The sequence below is a fragment of the Candoia aspera genome, chromosome 3, assembly GCF_035149785.1.
Source record: "Candoia aspera isolate rCanAsp1 chromosome 3, rCanAsp1.hap2, whole genome shotgun sequence".
NCBI lineage: Eukaryota > Metazoa > Chordata > Lepidosauria > Squamata > Boidae > Candoia > Candoia aspera.
Genome location: NC_086155.1, coordinates 134,291,803 through 134,312,746, shown reverse-complemented (window position 1 = coordinate 134,312,746; position 20,944 = coordinate 134,291,803). Strand labels below are relative to the sequence as shown.

At 40.0% G+C, this 20,944-nt stretch overlaps 1 protein-coding gene across 3 annotated transcripts in view; it reads left to right on the top strand.

Annotated features, from left to right (window-relative positions):
* RNF152 (ring finger protein 152) overlaps positions 1-6,421 on the top strand; it is a 44,749-nt gene extending 38,328 nt beyond the window's left edge. For all 3 annotated transcript variants that reach the window (XM_063298779.1, XM_063298778.1, XM_063298780.1), the window contains one exon: positions 4,864-6,421. In XM_063298779.1, coding sequence (XP_063154849.1) covers positions 5,036-5,647 — 612 coding nt within the window. In that variant the 5' untranslated portion in view covers positions 4,864-5,035 and the 3' untranslated portion in view covers positions 5,648-6,421. The remainder of the gene's footprint in view (positions 1-4,863) is intronic.
* The last annotated feature ends 14,523 nt before the right edge of the window (positions 6,422-20,944 follow it).

Sequence of the window (20,944 nt, the reverse complement as noted above, 5' to 3'; positions counted from 1 at the left end):
GATATAGCTCAGCCTGCAGAGCTTTCAGCTGCTATCAAATCTGTACTAACCAAGGATATTAATCATGATTCTGATTGTCTCTGTCTTTTGGTCTCACTTGAGTGTCACTGCCTTCCAGCCCTTCTCTCTTCCTATGCTTCGTCCTTTAAGCGTTCTAAAGATATCCCTGACTGTCTTTTTCTCAGTTGTCTCAGTCAGCAATATTTTCTTGGCTGTCATCAGAGAGTCCAAAGTACTAATGACAAAACAGTGTTTCTGACTGCTGCTGAAGTCAGCTTATACCCTCATATAAGATCTGAGCATTCTTACACACTTGTGCATAAAGTCTTTGCAAGCACAAACTAGTTGTAGTAGGCTCTGATGGTGTGATGGGTATCCTGGATTTTTCCAAGTATTGGCTTGTGTGTGTATGTGGCTTACACGAGTCTCCCTGACCTGGGTACCCTCTAGGTGTGCGTTCATACTCCTGGTGTGATGGGCATTCTGGAAGCTGCCATGCCAACACATCTGGGAGTGCTAGATTTGGGGAAACTAGACCAAACTATAGTCTCTCTGTATATAGATTTAGGTGCAACTGATGTAAGTCCAAACCCATTTTAACCCTTGTACAGCAGCTATTTCTCAGTCTAAACTAACCAGAAAACTATTGGTGTTATGAAGTGTGCATATGAGTATGTATGCATGTGTGTGTGCTCAATCAGAGGAAGGTTCAGATAAAAAGTAATATCTTTACTTTAACTCAGGCTTTATATCACCAAAGGTCATTTGGTTCACCATCTGGTTTCCACAGTATCCCAATGGATGTATCTCTGAATCCAGAAATACTGTAAGGCCTGAAGACATTCAGAATCTCTCCTCTTCTCTGAAGAAAAACTGCTTTATATATTGTAAAAGAAAAGCTCCAAAAGGCATTGAAAAGATATTTAAGGTTGAATTAAAGTCACTTTAAGTCTGCAGTTCCCAAACGGTGTGCTGTGGTGCCCCGGGGTGCCACAGCAAGCTCACAGGGGTACTATGAGGTATTTTAAATTTTACATCATGTGAACTACTAGCTTGAGGTAGGTCACAGTTTTGGCCTAGGGGCGCTGTGAAAAAATCACTGAGACACTAAGAGTGCCATGAACCAAGACATTTTGGGAACCTCTTCTGTAAGTGTTATACTGAGATGATTTATTAATTATTTCAAATAATCCATTTTAAAGTACCTATGAACTAAGGTAATGGTTTATAGTAATCGGTAGCAGTATATAGAGAGCCAGTTTGGTCTAGTGGTTAAGGTGCTGGGCTAGAAACTGGGAGTTCTAGTCCCGCCTTAGGCAGGAAAGCCGGTTGGGTGACCTTGAGCCAGTCACTCTCTCTCAGCCCAACCCACCTCACAGGATTGTTGTGGGGAAAATAGGAGGAGGAAGGAGTATTGGGTATGTTTAGTATTAAAAGGTAAAGGTTTCCCTTGATGTAAAGTCCAGTCGTGTCCAACTCTAGGGGGCGGTGCTCATCTCCGTTTCTAAGCCTTAGAGCCGGCGTTGTCCGTAGACGTTTTTCCGGGTCATGTGGCCAGCATGACGACACGGAACGCCGTTACCTTCCCGCCGAAGCGGTACCTATTGATCTACTCACATTTGCATGTTTTCGAACTGCTAGGTGAGCAGGAGCTGGGACTAGCAACGGGAGCTCACCCCGCCGCGCGGTTTTGAACCACCGACCTTCCGATCGGCAGCTCAGTGGTTTAGCCCGCAGCGCCACCGCGTCCCCATGTTTAGTATTAGGTGTATTGTATTTATATTGGATGTTCACTGTTTTAATTGACTATTTTATTGTAAACTGCCCAGAGTCCCCTGATGGGAGGAGATGGGCGGGGATAAATTTAATAATGAATGAATGAATGAATGAATGAATGAATGAATGAATGAATGTTCGCCGCCTTGAGTTATTTATAAAAATAATAAGGTCGGGATAGAAAATAAATAAATAAATAAATAAATATGTGCACATGTACATAATGTACCTTCTCTCATGCACACACACACAGACATAATCTGCATATTTATTTTATTTACTTTTGCTACCTAGGACTCATATACTGCTCCAATCTAAAGGGTAGTGAGCTAGATTATAGAGTCAGTGAGATTGTGTTAAGGTCGGATTTGCCATGCCTTAAAGCCCAGAGTCGCCTTGTGTGAGACGGGCAGCCGTATAAATGTGAACGATAAATACATGAATAAATAAAACACCCCACCAGGGATTTGATAGGAACTGCTTTTAATTATCATTGTTCTAAGGTTCTTGAAGCACCTTACATCTCTCAGGATAATGTCCTAACAGAATCATTGAAATATAAACAAACAAAATTTAAATAGTAGTCTATTTAAAAGGAGAAGCTAAAACAGGCCTCATAAGGAAATCTTCAGAATAACCAGGGAAGGCTCTTTTATCAAGTACCCGACATGGTGCAGAGAAAGGTCAGCATGTGCTGGGTGACAAGAGAGTTGTGCTATGCAGCATCATTTGTTCTCAGAAGTCACTTTAGGTAACTATTCCCCTGGAAGGAGGTCTTCTGAGAAATGATGGCTCTTGGTTATTCCTGCATGAGAGATAAAACAATGGTGGATAGCTACTATTTTGCATGGCTCCTTCCCGTTTGGCAAACTAGTGCCAAAAGCTGAGTTAGACTCTTTTGCTTAACATGCCACAAAATGTTATTCTCCTGCCTTTTCTTCCATTCTACTGCCTTACTATGCTACGTGTTTAGATCCAACATGTATTTCTATTTTGTAATGTTTGTAACCTTCCTTTTTTTTTATACATCACTACTCTCTCAAGGATGTGTATATGTGTGTGTGTAGACAAACACACAGACACACCCACACACCAATGGTTAGCAAAAGAACTGGAATTGCCTTTGGTGTTCACTTAGTGGCTATGTCAGCTTCTTCGTGTCTTGGTTTTCCGTATTACTGTAGATCTATTGCAGTGGACTGATTAAAACAATCTAAATATTTCTATGGCACTGTAAACAACACCAAAAATACTGAAAGTTTAATAATCCCTCCTGCTTTCACAGTGACTACTAACAAGTTTATGTCATAATAATCTAGGATATTACTAATGTAGTAATTCCATAGGGCAACCCTGCAATCCAATTTCATTAAGGATTGTTTTTTTAAATATCTCAGAGGTGTTGCCAGAAAGTTAGCTACAGATTTGATCATACTTTTGCTATTATTATTTTAGTTGATACTTTATTCTGCAGTAGCTGCACTTGAAGGGATTTATTTCTTATTTAAATGTGTATCCCATCCATTTGCCATGTAACTCTTGGAGACTAACAGAGGATTAAAGCACCAGAAATATGACAAAAATCCATAAAAATGCATTCTACATTTTTTACACTTTATTGATGAAACCTAACCCCATGTCTCTCTCAACAGCTTCATGTAGATTTGAATAGGAACAGGGAAAGAATATAACCCTGGGACATCTACATAGCTCGGGTTGCAATAACCAGAGAGTAATCTGATTGTGACAAGGGATAGATGTTAACATCTCTCAAATCCTGATCACATCACCACAGCAACAAGACAAAAACCAGATCCAGTGTATAACTCCTAGTGAGTGTCCAACCCTCAATAATCTGGATCTGGTCCATGGTGGCCATGAACTCCCACATTGCTTCACCCATGATTACACACCCAAGAAAATGAGGTTGAAGTCTCCCACTACCTTAAGGCTGGAAAACTCCACCGACAATCCAACTACAGAGTTGAGCTGCTTGGGATTGTGGCACTGTTCAGACATAAAGCTTGCGATGTCCTGGAAGAGATGCCTCTTTGGCCTCCTGCTGTTACTTTACCACTTCTCACACTGTTGACAACAGCGGGGTTCCCCCTTTGACCTGTACGGTGCGAAAGCTATGCTTCCATAGCATTTCCCAAACATTAAAAAGAAGTTAAATGGAATTAGCATGACTGTGATGCTCTTTCTATCTGATCATTATCTAGACAGAAAAGAATGCAGTGGCCAGAAAGGAAGGAAGAAATAATGTAACTGATCCTGTCCAGAGTATCCTTCTATTCAAGTCCTTCTTCAGAAGATACCATAGAGAACTAGCTCCACGCCATTATCATACCAATAGGATTGCTATTTCATAGTCCAAGTATTGCTTTTGCGAAGATAGATGTCGCATAAATCAAAATGTTGCTGTATTTATTAAACATGCAAGTTCTTCTTGCATATGTTCTGGTGCCTCTGTCTAAACCTAATTGGTATCTAGTTAAACCAGTTAGGATACAATTCCCAGAATATCTGGCAAGCATAGCCATGCCAAAAATTAGATGGAAGAAATCTGTCCTAGTCCATTATGCTGAGCTCCTATACTACACTTAAGGTGTACTATGTATATGGGGATTTCCATTAAAATACAACAGAAGTTTATACAATGCATACATGAGAATGACATGTGATAACTAGCAATAGAATGGGTGAGAAGTTGTTTAAATGTTTCCTCTATTTGCTTTGTATCATTCAGCACTTTTGTTAATAAATCATGAAGCTTTTTCCTAAACCACATAATAATTAATCACTCTTCTCCCCCCTTTTTTTTTCTGCAAGCAAATTGTATTTTCGTTATTGGCTGAATAAACACAGAGGTTCAGGCATTAGCCTGAAAGGTTTTCTTTAAAGATCTTTACTTGGCTGCAGCCTGGTCTTTTAAGATTGCTCTTGTTCTGATAATGCCTGGGGGAGTCTCTTAAGATTTAAATTGAGAAGCCCTTTCTCTTCCTTTATATTCATAAATCCCTCCCTCCCTCTAGTATTTTAATAGATCTTTATGATTCATTCTCATTATTTTAATTTTTTTCTCAGATACTGATGGACTTCCAGTCAGATGCTTCCCTCTAGACTTCATACCTTCATTTGTTTGGTAGCAGAATACAAAGTAGTCATCGTGGGAGGACAAGGACAGCTCTGAGCACTGGGTTTTGGACTGGACTGCAAGACAACGTGATATATTTTGCTTTTCAATAGTTGGACAACCATGGAGAATCTGTCCCAGGACATTCTGCTGGAGTGTCAGATTTGTTTCAATTACTACAGCCCACGGAGGAGGCCCAAGTTACTGGACTGTAAGCATACCTGTTGCTCAGTTTGCCTTCAGCAGATGAGGACCAGCCAGAAGGACCTGAGGTGTCCATGGTGCCGAGGTATCACTAAACTCCCACCTGGGTTTTCCGTCTCCCAGTTGCCAGATGATCCAGAGGTCGTTGCTGTGATTGCAATACCCCACACTTCAGAGCACACTCCAGTCTTCATCAAACTTCCTAGCAATGGGTGTTACATGTTGCCCTTGCCCATCTCCAAAGAGAGGTCCCTATTGCCTGGAGACATTGGCTGTCGTCTCTTGCCAAGCAGCCAGCAGAAGTCTCTCACTGTGGTCACGATCCCAGCTGAGCAACAACCACTGCAGGCTGGGGTCCCGCAGGTTACAGGAGATGAGGAGCAAGACCAGAGGGGCATTGTGAAAAGCTCCACCTGGTCAGGGGTTTGCACTGTCATCCTGGTGGCCTGTGTCCTAGTTTTTCTCCTTGGCATTGTCCTCCACAACATGTCATGCATCTCCAAACGTTTCACTGTGATCTCCTGTGGCTGAAAGGAGGCTGCAGCAGCTCCTCTTGTGAGCTAGATTTAGGGGTTTGGGTGGGAGGTATTGATGGTGATGGGAGACCATAAGGTGAAATGCTGTCACATGGACTGAATCATTGATGCCAGGCAAGCCGAATGACAGTCCAGAGTCTGCTGTAAAAAGTAGGACAGCAAGACCTGTTGATAGAGTGTGAGGCATATCCAGTGCTTCTCTGCTGGTTACGATATCAAGGAGGACTGCATGCATACTCACTTAACAAATGAGCTGTAATCTATAATGATTTCATCATGTTATGAGATTAAAGATGTCTATTTAGCTGGTTCTACTGTACAGGTCATGATCTCTTTCTTTCTCTCTCTCTTCAGAGTAGTTGATTTACAAATGAAAATGCTGTATGTTCAAGTAGAATTAAACATTGGAATGAAGACAGTCAAGCTACCCAGTGTTCTCCAGACATAGCAAAAATGTAATTCTCTCTTTATTTTTAAATAGCAGCAGGGAAAATTATGAAATGTAATCATTTAGGCAATGAGGACTTTTTTTGTATCTTTCAAATTGCACATTAATTAAAATGATTTTAAAAATTTGTCCCACAGGTATAGAAAGGGAACATTTTTTAAAGTATTGAAGATCTTCTAGATGTAATATATATGTATGTTTATGCTCATTCTATTTTCTTCTGTAGTTTAAATGATTTTGTTTTTTAAAAAATTGAAATGAGACCATAAGCATAACAGCAATAAAGGAAGCTAGGAAGGAAATCTAGATGTCCAGCCAAAATGATTGTGTCTGTGTTCTCTTCTGTCAAACACTACTTGAATATGTAAGTTTTCAACATGGTATTTCAAATGCACATACTGGCAATGTAGGTTTATCAGGGAGCTGGGATTCAGAAATAGCAGAGATTGTGTTATCCAAGAGAGAATCTGTTTACCAGAGTGGGAGAATTAATGGTTTCTGAAGCTTTTGTTAAAGTTCCTTATCCTCTGAATGCAAGTTGGAGTTACCTTATCAAAGGAGGCATAATGTAGTTGTTAAGTCTATAGATGCTTATTTACTATTGCAGCTGTGAGGTATTGATGGATATTATGACTATAATGCAAAGTAGATAAACCAATATTGTGCCATCCCTTGTAATAAAAGGCTTTTATAATGTGAAAAAGTTGCCATTGCAAAAATGGATAGAGGCAAAACAAGGGCAAAATAGTCAAATGAGTGATAATCCAGCTGAAGTTAAAACCCTGTAGGTCAGGCTGATTCCCTATTCAAATGTTCATACTGATAAGAATTAACAATATGAGTTGCCTTCCACGAATCTTGGACAACTTTGTCCATAATCAGGAAAAGGTTAGTGTTCATAGCAGTAAGGAGGGAAATAATTCTGAAACTAGTGACATCTGCAACAGCTTGGTCATGCTGATTATATTGAAGAAAAAGCATGAAACCTTTATTGGTGACAGTTGGCTGTTGAATCATGTCATATGGAATCAACAATTGCTGTTTATCAAGTCAGTGCTCAAGGACACTCTACCAACTTGCCTATTTTTTCAGGAAACGCTGTTCATTATCTTGAGATGTTCAAGAAAAGGCACATTGCTTTTAGTGTGATCACTCCAGCTGAGGCACAACAGGGGCAAGTGGGGAATCTGCACAGAGAAAATTGTTAGTTAGCTATGGGACTGAGGGCCTGGAGCTCCAAAAGAGACATGAGAGGGACACTAAGAAATAAAAAATGGAGGTGCTTTTATCTCTTGCCTTAACCTCCATTTTTGTGTACAAGGTAGTAAGCTTTTGACATATTTCCCAGTTTCTTCAGATGAGCGTAAGTAGTGGCCATAGCTCATTCCTCCACTGTTAGTAGAAAGTATTAGGAAGAAGGCTGTTTTTTACAATTCTCATTTTTCCATGATTCATTCCTCACTTGATGGGCCCACATATCCCTCCTCTTTCTACTTAATGGTGCCATGTCTTTGTATCCATTTGTATGTAGGATTTGTCTGGTTTGGTATTTAAACTGATTACTTAGAGAACAGTTTTGCCATGAGTTAGCTTTCCCCTTTAACTTATGGCTAACCTAGAGGATCTGTAGGGTTGTGGGGTGCAGCTCCGTCTGGACTCTGCTACTTCAGGTTGCAAGTGAGCAATCATATATCTGAATGAGCATAAGTCCTACCATAGCTGGAATAGGTTCAATTTACCCCTAGTTAAACACACACAAAATACATTCAGATAAGTCAATGTATTCATTAATTATCCTGAGTCAAACGTTCATTCTGAATTCCTGAATAAACAAAATCTCCCTTTCTCCTAAAAATAGTCATTATGGCAGGAAGAAATTAAGGCATGCTGCTGACTTCTCAGCTTGATTCCTAAAATATCAGTATTAACATTAATTAACAGGGGAGAGGGGGGAAACTCCCTTTGAAACAAAGATTTGTATTAATCAATGGTCAGTTCCATATCATCTTGGTGATAACAAAACAAATAATTAGACATATGTACATGTATTGCATGGAAACTTGAAGTTCTGTGCAAGTAGGATGATGTCCAGTGTGTGTTTTTGTTCTTCTAATAACTACTTTCATTAGTAGAACTTTGAGAGATGGGCAATTTCTCCCCTCCCTTCTGCAGCTCAGCACATGAGCTCACATTCTGCAATGGAAGATCCTCCCATGCTCTGCAGCATAATTTGAAGGGGGTTGCAGTTCTTGGGTGTGATCAGAAACCCTGTTATTCAGTATTGGACTTCATCCCTGTTCTTTATTTCCACTTTTATAATTTTTCCCTTCTTCATTTTTGTTTATGAGGTGTCCTAAAACAACATAGATCTAAGCAGTCCTTTTGGCTAGGGTTATGTTTGGAATTTTGAAAGTATATGATGGAGATTTTCACAAATGACTAATCATAAAAAATGATTATAAAAACTCATTTACCATACAGCAAATGAGTAAGGTTGCTTCTAGACCCTAAGGATTCCACCTGATATCTCTAGCACTCCCTGGTTGTAGGATCTTAGGTCTGGAGGACCTTATTACTTGCGAGGAACTATGTTCTGCCCTCTGGCTGAAGAAGACTTCAGCAAAGGCATAAGAATTAAGCTTTACAAAGGACTGCCAAGAGTTGTATGATTGTGGTGGATTCAAAAAGGAATAAATTGTGGAATACTATGTTCTACACTCCACAGGTGTCTCCCAGGGGGAATTAATATGGAGGATGATTGAAGTAGCTGCACTTCTGGTAGAACAGGTCACAATTACCATGGAGCATTTTGTTCTGAGTCTCACAGGCTAGTTTGTTGAAAGTTTGATCTCCCAATTGATGGGGCTATCAGCAGGAGGCTGAGATGCTGGATTCCTGTGTTCTACTCAAGTAGATCTTGATGGCTCATCTGATGTCTGATTTGTGCCAATCTCCTCTAATTGGGACTTGGAACTGGGGCAAAAGGAAGAGAAGTTCCCTTTTTGGCTCTAGTGAAAGGCTGAATTCATCTCAGTCATGATATTTGGGTCAAGGCAGAGAATGATTATGTGCAGCTGTATGATGCAGAACTCTTTATTGGCCAAGAATGTCCCTAATTCTGATACTCACCTGGCAGTACGTTATGGCTATTAGGAATGCCACTTTCTATGTCAGATGCTGTAAGTTTGATTCATGCAGGAATTCAAACAATGTTTGGATTAGCTGAAGGTCCCATAATGGACACTGGTGGATAGTATGTGGTGTGAGGATGGTTTGAGAGAGGCTTATTGATTCCTAGTGTTAGAGGTCCTCAGTGTAGGAATTTGACTACTTTCTTCATCAGCTGCCTTGATCTCATGCTCTCTTTCTCCTTGTGTTATCTATGATGGTTATAATATCTGTAGGGTGATGACATGCTGGCCTTCTAGGAAGGCCTGGATTTATATCAGAGCAAATTATGCTGTATGTAATTCTAGGTGATTTATGCTGCTTTGGGTGTATGACTTCCAGATTACCTGGATTACTTGATCTTGGCAGTCACTGTTAAACCCCAGAGGCTAGTGTCTATGGTAAGTTGGTCTTGATGGGAAGACCACATATTGTTGCATTTGGATAGGGTTTCTTGAGGGAGTCTTTTTCTCCCTACTTGATCTATGTGGATTGGATCAGCAGCTCATCTGAGGTACATGTCTATCCTCCAGGATTTGAGGTGTACCATAAGAGTCTCCATCTCATTCATGAGTGTTCTAGTAGCTGAGAAGAGGCCAAATGGAAGGGCCTTGAACTGTTAGTCACCACCCAGCTATTTAAACCTTAGAAACTTCCTGCAGGATCAGTTTTTGGGAGTGTGTAGGCAGATCTTCTGTAAGTCTGGCAAGGGCAAGACATGTATGTTTGAAACATTCTATGATGGATCTCAAGGATTTCCAGCTAGAATATGTGGTGTCTGATATGGTGGGTCATTTACTTCAGTTCTAGGATGGCATTCCATTCTTTGTTCTTGGAAATAATGAAAAATGTGAAATACGTGCTCAAAAATCTCTCACCTAGTGGGATCTGCTCAATCAGTGGTATGCTGAAAAGGTGATTGATGGCCTTCAGAACGAGGTGGGTTCTGAAGGCCAATGGGTGCATCGTTGGAAGACCTGAAGGACCAAGTTAGGGATAAATCGTCATGGAGAAAATCTATCTATTTGGTCGCTAGGAGTCAAAACCAACTTGATGGTGCATAATCAGTCAATCAAGTTACCTTGCTTCCCAGGAAAGGAACATGGGAGGATCAAGGGAAAAAGAGCTTGCGTTAGAGACACATAATAGAATAGGTCTGGCAACAATTCTCATAGCTATCACTGTGCATCATTCTACTATTGTACTGCCTTCACAATGCTCCTCTGCACACCTTTCTCATCCCATGCATTCCATTGATACAGACAGACATGAAAAGGGAACAGAAATTGGCCACTGGGCAGATCCTGTAGGTAGAGCCCAGGAGAGCAAGAATTAAACTTGCAGGAGCATGGCCTTGTGCATCACAGCCTGCACAAAAGATGTAAACTGCTTTTCCCAACTGGTTCCCTCTATATGTGTTAGGCTGGAAATTTGGGGGGTTGTTAACTGGAGGCTGTTGACTTTAAAAAAAAATCTAAAATATATAGCAATTGCATTTGGTAGGGATTACAAGAGTTGGAATCCAACACAGTTATTGGGTACCAGGAACTGAAAAGTTAATGTATTTTATGTCCTGATGGAGGTGCATGTAAACTCATACTCATAATTCATAAAGTGCTAATAATAGGCTGCTTGTCTACTCATTAGACTCAGGACTGGGCTGGATAAGAAACAATTATTAGTATTTATGCAGTATTTATCCTATACCTTCATTTTTAAGAATTCACAGGGCAGGAAACAACCAACAACCAACATACAATAAAACCTTTAAGACATACATCTTTAAATAACAATCAAAATGTGATGACAGTGGTGGTTGCAACTCAACTGCTGAAAAGTAAAAAATAAAATACATAAAGATGAGGGGGAAAAAATTTAAAGGGAATTTAACTACCTTCCATAAATAAGGTTAAAAGGTATAATGAGCGAGTATCCTATTTATTTTTAATTGGACTCTGCCAACCATGCTTATTTTATACTCTTGTATGTATGAAATTGGCCACACATACTAAGCACTGACTTAACTTTGGCCACAGCTTACATTTTTTAGAACTGATATATCCCTCCAAATCCACAGACAACTTCCTCAGAATGATTGGCGTCACTCTAAAGTTTTGATTGAAAAAAATGTCTGGCTTGTAACTATGGTGCAGATCACTTGAGAACACAACAGCCTTTGTCTTTATGACTGTGGGTGTTTGGCTAAGGTATAGTATGCATCTGAAGAAAAAAATCCTGGGACTTGCTGTTGAGAGAAGCCAATATGAATCAACTTCAGGGGTGGGACTAGGTGTAGACCCAACAGTTGCCAGCAGTGGGGTTAGTGTTACAAATCAGCTTGGGAAGAAGAGGTTTAGATGTAGGGTTAAAGCAGAGTCTGTGAGAACTGGCTTTGTTTGTTTGTTTGTTGTTCTTCCTGGAGTTCAAGGCAATATACTTAAATGATACTTCCTTTGCAGTTTTAACCTTCCATCAACCTTGAGAGATTGCTTATTTCAGTGGTTCTCAAACTTTTGTATTTTAAGTCCCACTCAATCACTCATTACAAACAAAAGGCCAATTTTCCCCCAAGAAGGACACTTCAATACTTCGTGTTCTATTTTTATATTTACCATGTACTGCTTAGGTTATAAAGCTGCATTTGGCCTTTCATGACCTGTGTCCCACCACAGTACTCCTTTGTCCCATCTATTGAATAAGTTCCTTGACTAAGAACCTTGGCTTGGGCTAAGAGATAGCCCAAATGTCCCATTAATTTCACAGCTGAGAGGATTTGCAGACCCCTAGTTTAGTTGGGAGGGGGGACATAACTTTGGTTTTAGCCAAGGCCACGTATTTTATTTTTGTATTTTTTTTTAGGGCCATGGCTGTGTTTGTGTGTGTGTGTGTGTGTGTGCATGTGTGTGTATGAGAGAGAGAGAGAGAGGATGACATTGCTAGAGGAGTTGGCTCTCACCTTGCTTATTGCTGTAGCACTCAGGCATTTGTCTTACTTGTCACCACCCTGGCCTTAGATTGGCATGAACAATGCCATATCGTAAGTTGCTGAAGTCCTGCAAGTTGAAATCTACACTTCGGGGAGAAAAGGCCTGCTTATTCTTTTCCATGTTGTGCTAATTTTTCTAGAAAACTGGAGATCAATCTCTCTCTCTCTCTCTCTCTCTCGCGCGCGCGCACACACACGCACACAGAATGCATGGCGACTGGTGGTGATTGTAGCTGGCATTTTGATTTCTATCCTGCTTTTCTACCAAGAGGGCATACAAAGGCTATTACTGCTTCGTACTATCTTGTGTGTTATTTTGGTGGATAAGCGGGCATAAATTGAATAAAATTGCACATCGAAGTGCATCAAGATGTAGGTTCCAATCATTATATAGATCCAGTGTCCCAAGGCCAGACTTGTAATATGCTTTTCCTGGTAGAAGTGACAAACAAAGAATTGTTTTTTGCTGATGTATCTAATGTCCATGTGTGCTAATGCTCATGGAGTCAGCACCACTTCAGTCACAGCATGGTTCAGTCCTGCTTGCAACATCCAACTCGAGCTTTGTCTGATGCAAAATACAGCTGACTTTCACAAAGGCTTCTGCGGCAATCCTATGCATACCAATAATATAGTTAGAACTCTTTGCCAGTTTTAATCCTAGAAGTGTAACAAATTGCTGGGCCATTTCCATGTTAAGACCTGATACCTCAACATAATACTGAGATTTATTAGTAGAATCAAAACTCCATCATGTTTTTTACTGCATGCGAAAGAGGCATCCCCCCCCCCCCAAATAAAGCCTGCTTGGCTTATTATGTAGTAGGATAGCTTGTCAGATGGACAAGATGAAATAAATATTTGGGAAATGCATAGAAACTCTTGGTCCATTCATGCTTTTGTGAAGGGGCAATTGTACGAATTCTTCTTCAAAGAGCTCTTTCTTAGTATTTATCTGCCTAAGAAACTCTGGCAGAACTACAGATTTTTTTATATATTAGTGACCTTTGCCTGATGCGGTGGCGCTGCGGGTTAAACCGCTGAGCTGTCGATCGGAAGGTCGGCGGTTCGAAACCGCGCGGCGGGGTGAGCTCCCGTTGCTCGTCCCAGCTTCTGCACACCAAGCAGTTCAAAAACATGCAAATGTGAGTAGATTAATTGGTACCGCTTCGGCGGGAAGGTAACGGCGTTCCGTGAGTCATGCTGGCCACATGACCCGGAAGTGTCCTATGGACAACGCCGGCTCCAAGGCTTTGAAACGGAGATGAGCACCGCCCCCTAGAGTTGGATTCGACTGGACTTTACGTCAAGGGAAACCTTTACCTTTACCTTGCCTGATAGCCTCTTTTTTTTTCTTTCTAGCCCATCTCTCAGCTTTCCTATATCAACCCATTGTGGCACAACAATAAATATTTGCAAACAGTTATTGACCCAAATCAAAGCACATTGCTTCATCCCTCTTCAAAGCTGTTGGATAAGCTGGCTGATGGTTCAGGTCCAGTTCTTCATATCTTCCTCAAATAAGGATTTAGATCTTGTTTAGATCACAGAAAGGTAACAATAACTATTTGGAAGATACATTTTCAAGGCACACTTGAAAGAATTCCATCAAGGCATTCCCTTTAAACCCCCCCACCCCACCCCAAGCTGTCTCTTGAACAGGAACACTTCCAAGTATTATATCTGGAAGAAAAATGTTCCCAACCAACACATAAATTTCTACCCCTGTTTTCCACACCATCACTACCAGTTAATATTCTGAGGCCAGTACAGTATAGCATATAGCTATCATTAATAAAGAGAATAATGCAGCTTTATGCATAATGCAAAAAAGGGCATTATGCCCGAGACAAAACATTTTAGGTGACTGATGTTTATTAGCCAATTACTTGAGGCCAGTTGGAATGAAGGTTTTATTCCTTTCTCCCTTAAAAACTTACATTTATTGTGAAATCCACACTTTTACAAGTAAATGAAATAGTCAAATATGAATACAGGTATGTGAAGCTATTTCCCCTTTCTAATAAAGCTTATTATAATTGAGTCTGGACTGATAACACGTGAAACTTTGAACTCTGCTGCTGAAATGTACTTTGGTTTAGCCTTCTGTCTGAATTTCTTAAGATTTATCATGATTTGATGGAGCCAATGTCAATGATGGTAGGATAGTCTCAGCAATGGAATCTTGGTGATGTGCAAGAGAGCTGCAGTATTTTGATGCCAGACAGTCATGCATGCAATTGAATCACACAGCCACTCAATCCACATTTTGTTTGAGGTGTTCTGCGCTGGTTGTAATCCTGCTTGTATTTGTTATTATTTCTTAAACTACTGATTGTGCATTTCTTCTCTATTGTGATGTGTTCCAAAAGAATAACCATCCTGATTGTTGCCTTGAAAAGTTTGTGCACTTAATGTTAGGCAGCCAGAAACTTGTTGCAAGTGTTGTGGATTTTGCAACAGAACAGTGGATCTTTGCAAATATACTGTAGTTCATGGAGACTGCTTGCCAAGTTTCTGTGTAGTTGGAACAACCACACTCCCATTAGGCATTTAAGCAAATGAACAACAGGATTTGTTGTGCCCTTAATTTATTAAGTAAAGTGGAGAGAGATTTATTTTTCAAAAGGCACCCACATAAAAGTGGCATTTTTAGGAGAGGCTGTTGAAGAAAACATAAAGACATGTTTTTCAGACATTCAGAGTTGCAATCCAACTAAAAACATTTATCTTTAGTGATAAAAGTAAAAGCCTAAGTGTGTATGATATACACATAATAATCAGTTTTGGAATTATTTAGGTTTATGTCTTTTTTTTTCCCCTGGGGAAATCATAGTGGGGAAGATCCATATCTGGGACTCCTGTCTGGGAAAACATGGATTTAAATTTCCAGTGAAATTTAGTTGCAACTAACATTAACAAAATACTGTAGCGGGGTGGGAGTTACAGGGGAATGGAGATGGTTTTGGCTGAATTCTTTAGTTTGTTGGCCAGGGATCAGGTTTCTACGCCACTGGTTGCTCTATTTTACCTGAATCTGGGAATTTAGGCATACAAAGCATATGTTCTGTCTCTGCACTGTCCTCTGAATTATTTTAGCTGAAATATCTGGGGATAAAACCCAATCACTCCCTTTTAAATAGAAGGAATATCTGTACTCAGATATGTCGTCCCTTTAGACAAGGATTGGCAATTTGTAGCTGCATTAAAATAAGTGTGTTAAGCTAAGCTTCTGAGAGGCTGAATGCATGCATTTTGTGTAGCAAAGTCTCCCAGACAGGATAAAAAAGAGCCAAAGATTTTGTCCCATCTTGCTCTGGTGATGTCACAGCCATGCCCACTGTGGGTCTTGAAGGTGAATGACACAACAAAAATAACAAACGGGTGGTGTATCTGGCCTTAGGGCTGTAGTGAAACCAACGGGTGGTTCCTGCCAAAAAAGTATGGTTTCCCCAACCATGTAGTGATATATACACAAGGAGCCACCACACTAGTTAGTTACTTTGAGTCCTACAGCGAGACAAGTTCTGGAGTCTCGTTTAATGTAAAAGCTCACAGAGACTCAAAGGTCCATTTCACAACACCCCATATGTCCTTGCAAGTCAATAGCCTTAAGTCTGTGACTCTTCCCCAAGTTTTAATGTCTAGCCTCTGGTCAGCAGAAGTACCCGAGATGTTTGCTGAAAAGACATCAGTGATAATGTCTTTGGGACTACGTGCTGATGCTTTATCCACTGGCTAACAATGGTCCTGTCCACAACAAATGGGGGCGTCTCAAATCCATTGGAAGCACAAGAAGGGAACCTGATCAGAATATAAATATTAGTTTTGCAAATGTCTACTTATTTTTTGTCCCCCCCTCTTGTTTTCTCTCTTCCCAGGACCCAATCAGGGAACATGAAGGGAGGGAGCAAACATAAAACTGTTCTTAATTCAGTCATAATAATCATACTTACATACATACAATAACACATACATACATTGCATAGTAAGCAATGCTATGCAGATTGCAGAAAAGGAAGAAGAAGTAATAAGACCAAGAAATTAAAGGCTTGCAATAAGATGATGAAAAGGAAGCATAGCAAAAAAGTAGTGGACATCAACAGCATTTGCTGTATCTCTCCATAACTTTCTATCTTTGCAAACCATCCTTGCTTTCTTTGCCAATACATAATAATAGTAACAACAGTTTTAGTATTACAGGTGGTAACAGTCATGCTTGTACCTTTGCTGTATATTTATTTAAATGTTGTCTGAGACAAATTGTGCTGGTTCCCTTTTTAGAAATCTCCTTCACCAGTGATGTCAAATCTTTCCCAATAGGAGCTCCACTGACTCTGTATCTAATCTTGCTATAGCTAGTGGTGTATATGCAAGCATATGTATCATTTTGGAGTACAATTCAGAAAATCGCATATTGAATGCCATCCTATATTTTAAGGCCAGAAGGACTGCTTTGTCTGTAGAAGACAGATATCTCTAGAAGGGACTGGGAAAGACTCATGTCTGTGTCTGTGCAGTCAATGTGATGTACACTAGCGGTTTAGGAGCTGAACTCGAATCAGATAGACTCTGGTTCTGCTTCATGTCATCCACAGAAGCTCCATTAGGGACTTTAGCCAGCCATTATCTTGTAGACCGAACTTCCTTACAAGATTGTTGCAAGGGGGTGGTGTGCCATGTAGGTTCCTAGAACTTCTGGACATAAGATGGAATATAAATGCTAGGGCTCTGCAAGTACTGAAAAGAGGTCCTCCATAAAGCATGTTAGCGTGAGCAGAGCAGCCCTCCTCGAAGCATTGAAGCAGCTGAGTCTGTTAGGAAGCTTGGCAGCTGCTCTGAAAGTTGTCGTGCGTGCATACACAATGCTTCCTGTACAGAGGAAGTCTTTGGAGCAACCACAAGCACCTTCAAAATGACGCAGCTGTTTGATTGCTTTGAGAGGGCCGCTTTGCTCAACCGAATAGGCTTTCAAAGCACCTGCTTTTGAATGGAGCGTATGTACAGTATGTGTATAGACACACACACACACAGGGTGTACCAAAAGTCAGGCGCCATAAAATATTTATTATATAAATTACATTACATGTTGAAATTGGTTGCCATTTTCCTGTAAACACTTCCTTACTTGTTGAGACATTTGAACGTTCCTAAGTACAGTAATATTTTCTCTGGGGAAAAAAAAAAGCGTATTATGAGTGGCCTATAGAACCTGACTTTTGGTACCCTTTGAATACATACAAACACATTTTGAGTATCACCTCCAGCCAGTATAGTGCAGACTGCCCATAGCAAAGAACTGTAGGAGTTATAATCCAACACATTTGGTGTAATCACCAGTGAAGTAGAAGGGGAGATGATCTCATGAGGACAAAAACGCTTCCTTTGTTACTCAAGCAAGAAGGAAAATGGTCAGCTTTGTTGTCCTGGGGGAATTCACAGTGCAATTTACCAGTGCTTCCCATCACATGCACAGCACAACTTCTGTTATGTCAGTGCTCTGCCCAGAAGCCAGATCTGTGCAATTTCCCCAGATTGAGGTAAGTATGGACTTTCTGGGTTTTTTGAAATGCCTGTGTTGCATGTTGTAATAAAAACATCACACTGCAGCTCTTCAGTCACAGAAACAGAGTCATCATGTCTTGCTTAGCCTGTAACACTTCCTTTCCTATCAAGGTAAATTAGTTTCAGCAGATTTGTTTTGGTTGTCACCGTCCAACAGGCCGTTTTCAGAAACTTCTCAGTTCTTGTAAGGAGCTCTTAGAAATGCATTTCTAATTTCCTTTGATGTTTGCTGTAACAACATTTCAGAAATGTTGGTTCAAGAAAATGCTGGATGATCTTCCTTAAGCTGGACTACCCTCTCATCATCATCCAGGTCTGACTGGTATTGAGTGACACTTAGAAAGCCAAAGGCATCCTAACCCTACAATACAAGATTCAAGCCTTTGTGTTAGGGTTGTTGACTACAATTCTTATATACAGCTCTGAGCATTTTGAATGAAAACCAGAAGATGAGCAATTGTCTTTTTTGCCCTTTAGATGACTATCTAAAATTGAGCATTTTGGATTTAGTTGGTTTTAATTTAGGCTTAAATTAACCGGCATGCTGTTAATATTTAATAAATACTACATTGAATAAAATAAAATCTACAATAATTAGGTATCTGGATTCCATTGGGACCATTCTATATAGGGTGAAATCTAGTGATCCATCAGTGAAGATTTAAGGGCTGAGGGGCTTGGAGTGCTGCAGAGGAAGAAGAGGTAAATCTTTACCCATACATATTATCTTAAGTATAATTAAGAAATTCTAATCACTTGTTGCTGAGCAAGTGGTCTTACAGGCCTTTACTGTGATCCAAAGCTCAGAGAAAGATTGACAACTCATCCTGTTTGAGCAAGGGCAGATTATCCATTCACATGTCAAGGAATGTTTCTCTATGGAATGAATGGGGAGAGGCTACAATCACACAAAGCTCTATAAATGTATCTTAGTCAACACAAATGCCTGAATTTGGTGGTAATATTTCCTAACATTCTCTAAAGTAACATTTATAACATGATCCAGATTTTAAAGATATGTTTACCTCTCTCATTTAAATCGGTAGGACTTTAAAGTGTTTAGCCTTAGTTGGAATAGGTCTGCATTTCAAGGTGGATGTTTTTTCCCCACTAGGTCCTGTAGAACTTACTCAGTAGTGAATGTTGTTTCAGATTGCAACCTCAGTTTTCCAAGTAGGCCAACCAAACTGTTCTTTTCTCCGTTAAACTGGGGTTCTGAAACTTTGTAACACTGCAACTATCTAAAATGATAACTGAACTTCTGTGACTCACCTATGAGTAAAACAAATGCTTTCATTGGGTTTAGGGTCTTGCAAGGAGTAAATATACCACTTGTAATAATTACTCTATACTAGATATCATAGGTTTTCTCAAACTTTGTGGTGTCCTCAACTGCCTTGTGCAGGCAAGACAAGGAACAAAATTCAGATCAAATGTTGATAGTGTTTCCACTTTGTGCAATCCTGATAAAGTTTAAAATAGTGTTGAATCCCTTCTAAATTGCTTACAACCTCCTTTGGCTCCTGACCGACATTTTGAGAAACCCTGCTTTAGACTCTTCCTTTTACATTGCACATCCATGTACCTACCCATCAACGAAACACAATTCCAAAGCCTCTTTCAAGCCCTATTAGCTAGCAAATGGTAAGTGGTGAAAGCTGATATTAGCTTGGAGGCACTCCAAGGACAACTATGTGTGCAGGATGGTGCCTCTCTTTATGCTAAAATCATATGAAGGGTTTATCTTGTCCTCTCCATTCTCTCTCTCTCTCCCCTTGCTTCTCTTTCTCTTAGAGTGAATATAGCCAGTACAAAATGATTAGGCTCATAATGCTTGGTGGCTCTTAACCATAGTCCCTGGTATGTTTCATTTGCAATAGTGTGTACAGTTTACCTTAACATAGATATTATTTGTTTGGAGGGGTTGCTCTCCAGATGTATGAGCTCTTGGGCTGTCTCATCAAGAAGCTGCCAAATACTGACTGTAGAGGAATGGGGGCTAGGGTTGGGAATATATCATACGGCTGTTTATAAATTTGACTGTCTCAAAAGTGTTCTTGCTTGTTTATACTGTAGATGATGTCTAGAAAGCCTCACAAACTCCCTCCCCCCTTTACCCCAGTTGCCATATATTTTAAAATATGGTATTTTTGTATGCCAAACTCTTATGTCTTGTCCTTTGTACATGTGAAAACATTGGCTTTTCTGAGAATGTTCAAAACACCATTTGTTATGATTAAAATTCTTTAAAATGATTTCATATAGACTTGTGTGATTCTCTTCCCCAACCCATATAAGAAATTTTCCCAGGACTCACGGGGTCCAGAATCATTGAAAGTTTTAATAAAGATGGGCATCAATAGAAGAATTCCAAGTATCATTGCCCAAGTGTTTTGTATCTGGAAGTGACTTTCAAGCACACGCATGAAGGTGATTGGTTAGGTATTGCTGGTAATTTGTTTTGTTTTGTTTTTCATGTCTGTTTGGAAGCTCTGCCTAATGACATAGAGTTAGTATGGATGGAGGCAGAATGATCAATGATGGGGTAAGGCATGCGCTCAGAACAATTCTGTTAGGACTTCACCTGTTCCAGGTCTGCATCCAGATCAGATCTTACATGTACACTAAATTGTAGTTCCACTTGCAGCATCAAAATATAATAAAATCAGATCAAGAGCTGATCTAGTCCAGGGCTGGGATATCTTTCTGGCATTCAGGATTATACTCCAGAGAGAAGGAGCATATTGATGATACAATGATGTTTCTGGATGGGGTAAAATAGGTGCGATGAGCCTATCAAATTTGGGAGCTAGATTTCACATGGTCAAAAACAAGCAGCCCAATTGGCTGTTTCCAAAACAAGGAACAGATGGAAGCTGTCCACACGTCTTAAAGTTGCAAAGATTGAGAAATATTGGACTAAAGTATAATTGAACTCACATTTGATACATAGCAGTTGCTGGAATGGCTTTTTAGCTTTTCTGTAATAAATCATACATTCTTGTATCCTTTTGTGTCTGGTTTCCTATTCCAGTTCAGCTTGCCGGGAAGAAACCCAACAGCAGAGGCTTAATGCTTTTGTTTTACTTCTTATTTTGAGGAGGAGGAGAAAGAACATAATCATG